Source organism: Mercurialis annua, linkage group LG1-X (assembly GCF_937616625.2).
Source record: "Mercurialis annua linkage group LG1-X, ddMerAnnu1.2, whole genome shotgun sequence".
Classification (NCBI taxonomy): Eukaryota; Viridiplantae; Streptophyta; class Magnoliopsida; order Malpighiales; family Euphorbiaceae; genus Mercurialis; species Mercurialis annua.
Genome location: NC_065570.1, coordinates 60,574,092 through 60,578,166, shown reverse-complemented (window position 1 = coordinate 60,578,166; position 4,075 = coordinate 60,574,092). Strand labels below are relative to the sequence as shown.

Here is a 4,075-nt window from a genome sequence, read left to right as displayed (position 1 = left end):
ATAACCGCCCCCTCAAACAACAAGTCAAGCGAAGGAAGATAAGAGGGTGCTGATGAACCACAACAGTCGGGTAATGGTATGAGATTGAATTTGAGGCCATTTACAATGCAGCCGCAAAATTCAAGGAGTAGAGAACATTCCTTATTTAAAGTGCGAAGATGGTTCGAGTAGCTTATATTTCTCAGCATTCAAACGTCTTCGAATTAATTGACCCCTGCATAGGGGTGAACAAAGTTTTGAAAAAACCGACCAAACTGACCGAACCGGTGAATTTTGGTCGGTTTGGTTCGGTGATAAATTTCCATTCGGTCGGTTCAGTTAAAAAAATATAAATTTTCGGTTATCGGTTAACGGTTCGGTTAACAATTTAAAATTTACACTTTAACCGAACCGACCGAAGATTTAAAATTTTGAATGCTTATTATGAAAAGTAGGCTGATATTTTGTTTGAATTTAATTCTTACTATGATGTATTGTTTGGATTTGTGAGAAAATGCTTGATTTCTTTCTAATTTTCATAGGATTCAATTATTTGAATTTGTGAAAAAAAATTAATTGATCTTTAAAGCATATGTAATTGAAAAAGCCCATAAAAACCCATAAATAGTCCATTTAACCGAACCGACCGAAAAAAATTCGGTCGAAACAGATTCGGTTAATGTTCTTTGTTCGGTCGGTTCGGTTAAAAATATTACAACATTCGGTTTGGTCGGTTTGGCCATTTTCGGATCGGTTTTGACCGAACCGACCGAATGCTCACCCCTACCCCTGCATTTTATTTTTTGTTCGTTCGAATATTTATTTACCGTCAGCGACTTGGTGTTTTTTAAAATACTGTCAACTGCATATTTTCACACTTTATTATGAATTAGTTAAATAAAAGACATAACACAAGAGCTCCAATAAGAATAATTTTAAGATAAAAATATATTAGAATAATATTAAAAATAATGTGTATTAAATTTTTATATCTAAATGGTGATATTTTAGATAATAAACTTTAAAGAATAATAATTTATTTTCATTAATAATAATTTATTATCTTTATACAAAATACTCTCTCTCTCTCTCTCTAAGTGACTCTTTTTTTCCCATTTCTTTTCTTTTCTGTTTTTTCTTTTTTTATTGGTCATTCCTCCTTCGAATTGCCGCCATCACTCTGCCGTTCCGTCGCTCTTCCGTATTTAATTTTAGTAAAAAAATTTAACTCGTGATCATTATAATGATTTATTTTAATTTCTAGATCTAAAAAGTTGCTGTAAATTTTTTTTACAAAAATATTTCTTCTACATCGTGATCTTAAAGAAAGATCTATAAAATCAATTTTTGATATTGATTATTGATGTTTATTTCGGTTTGAAATTAATTACAAATAATTATTTCAGTTTCAGATCTAAAAATCTGTTGAAAAAATAATTTTCTGCAGAAAACAACAGTTTATTATCATAGTTGTATTATAATATGATTATAAAGTTAGCATAACATTATGACAAGGTTAATGATAAAGTATGTAAAAATAATTTTACATTTTACGATTATGATAATTTCTTGATACAAATATGATAATATTTATGATAAGGTTATGATAAGGTTAATGATAAAGTACGTAAAATATTTTTACATTATACGGTTATGATAATATTATGATATAGTTATGATAAACATTATGATACAGCTATGATAAATTACGTAAATTGATTACGTAAATTGATTTTCAATTATACGGTTATGATAATATTATAATATGGTTATGATAAAGGTTATGATAAAAGATTATAATAAACTTTTGATAAAGTACATTACAGTAATGTTATTGTCTATGATACTATAATAAAAATAAATTATGATAAAATTATGATAAGAATATGATAATAGTATGATATTATTATAATTATATTATAATAAGTTAGATAAAGTGTATAAAATATGTAAAATTATGGTAATGTTATGATGACGGAGTAAAATCATTAATTTTTAAATATCGATAGTGAAAATATAAAGTTGAGAGAAATGTGAGATATTTTTTTTAACTTTTCTGTGTTGAGGTAAAAAAAATGAAAATATTTGTATTTTTTAGGATTTTCCTTTTAAAACGGGTGTTATTCCTTCTAAAAATACAGGGATTATTAGAATGGATAAAAATACGGGCTAATTATTATTTAACTCACGAGTTTAGTTCTAAAATACTACTACACTCATGGTGTTTAAAAAGTCAATTGTTTTCCTCCTAACGTTTGATCAAATTTACTATTTCCCCTTCTATTTGTTAAGTCAGTCAGTTGACCTGGTCAAAACGTCTAATTGTTAAAAATTGAATTAAATTTATCCTTAAGTTTATTTTTTTTCAAAAAAAATCCAAAATGAAGTAAATAGTGATTATCTCTACAACTGAATTAATTTTTGTGTAATGTAGTGTATTTGAGTATCTACAAGATCATGAGTGTAGATGACATTCTTATCATTTAAGCAATAATTATAAATGAATGTAGATAATAGAAACACATTTAATTATAATTTTTGGTATTAGGCGAAATATTTTGTGGTGTGATAATCCATTTGGCACCTAATAAAAGGGGGAAATGAATAGTTGATGCGGAGGTAAAAGATGATATAAATGAATTTAGGGTTGCGTGGAAGCAGAGAAGGGGACACTCTCTGCTCTTCTTTCTTCCGGGTCCACTCTTCTTCTCCCTCTTTCAACGCTTATTTATTATAAGTGTTTCTATATTTATACACTTACTTTTTCATTCCCAAACTATGCAAATTTCTTCTTCTCCAACCTCTTAAATTTCTTCAGTTCATACACTACGCACTCGTTATTAGCTTACACTTCCTTTTTTAGCAAGCTACTACTAAGAAATGAGTAATGATCATGCTCATAATTCCGAGACTGAAAGCTGCTCAAACACTGCCACCTCATCCTACTCGCCGCCGTGTTCTCCCGCTTCAACGCACTCTACTACTTCTAACAAACACACCGCCTTTGTCTCATCAGAACAGCCCACCAACAAAAAGAGCAAACGCGTAAGATCAGACACCAACAAGCACCCGGTTTACCGCGGTGTTCGCATGAGAAACTGGGGGAAATGGGTGTCGGAAATTCGTGAGCCTCGCAAGAAATCTCGCATTTGGCTCGGTACTTTTCCTACGCCTGAAATGGCGGCCAGAGCTCACGACGTTGCTGCTTTAAGCATTAAAGGTAACTCAGCGATACTCAACTTTCCTGACCTAGCTGACTCGCTACCACGCCCGGCCTCACTCGCTCCTCGCGACGTTCAAGCTGCTGCTACTAAAGCTGCACAAATGGATACGTTTGATAAAAAAATAACCGACAGTGCAACGTCATCGTCGTCTTCATTGTCATCTTCTTCTTCAACTTCTTGTTTATCATCTCTGGTTTCTGCTATGGATTTATCAGCAACGACAACGACAACGACATCATCAGAAGAGGATCAGTTGAGTGAGATTCTGGAGTTGCCGAGTCTAGGAACGAGCTACGAGTCAGCTGAGTTGAGCAGCGATTTTGTGTTTGTGGACTCTGTGGACAACTGGGTTTATCCTCCGTCGTGGCTGGAGGGAAGCGACGGTGTTTTTGAAGACTTGGCGGTGGCTGTTGGAGGATTTAATATGGCGGCTAATCTTACAACTGGTGGTTTTGGGCAAGGTTTGTTATGGAATTAGTGTGATTTATTTATTTCTTTCTTTCTTTTTCTGTGAATAATGTGATATGAAGTGAGTGTTGTGTCATGTTTTTATTTAATGTAATTTAAAGATTTTTAGCCCTTTTTGTTTTTCTTCAAAGGGCTAAAACTTTTGTTTGGTTGTGTAATGTGACCTCTATCAATCTAACTGTACAGTTGTTTGGAAAGTCGAAAATGCCATAAATTTTCCTTTCCTTGGTTGGTGGAACTTCATTTTAAGTTTCTAGCTGTATATTATTATCTCATCAACTTTTTATTTTCCTCTGTATTTTTCGAAACTTTAGCTCCTCCGACTCCGAGAGTGACCGCAGTAGCGGAACTATTTTTAAATTTGGAGTGGGTTTAGTCCGGAACGCGATCGGAAATTTTCCAAC

At 32.5% G+C, this 4,075-nt stretch overlaps 1 protein-coding gene across 1 annotated transcript; it reads left to right on the top strand.

Moving 5' to 3' along the window:
- The first annotated feature begins 2,614 nt into the window (after positions 1-2,614).
- LOC126666224 (dehydration-responsive element-binding protein 3-like) lies at positions 2,615-3,868 on the top strand. Its single transcript, XM_050359231.2, has one exon. The coding sequence runs from the start codon at positions 2,860-2,862 to the stop codon at positions 3,679-3,681; it is 822 nt and encodes a 273-aa protein (XP_050215188.1). The 5' UTR covers positions 2,615-2,859; the 3' UTR covers positions 3,682-3,868.
- Positions 3,869-4,075: the final 207 nt, after the last annotated feature.

Excerpts from the sequence above, each read along its gene's own strand:
- LOC126666224 (XM_050359231.2), top strand. The coding sequence starts at position 2,860 with ATGAGTAATGATCATGCTCATAATTCCGAGACTGAAAGCTGCTCAAAC.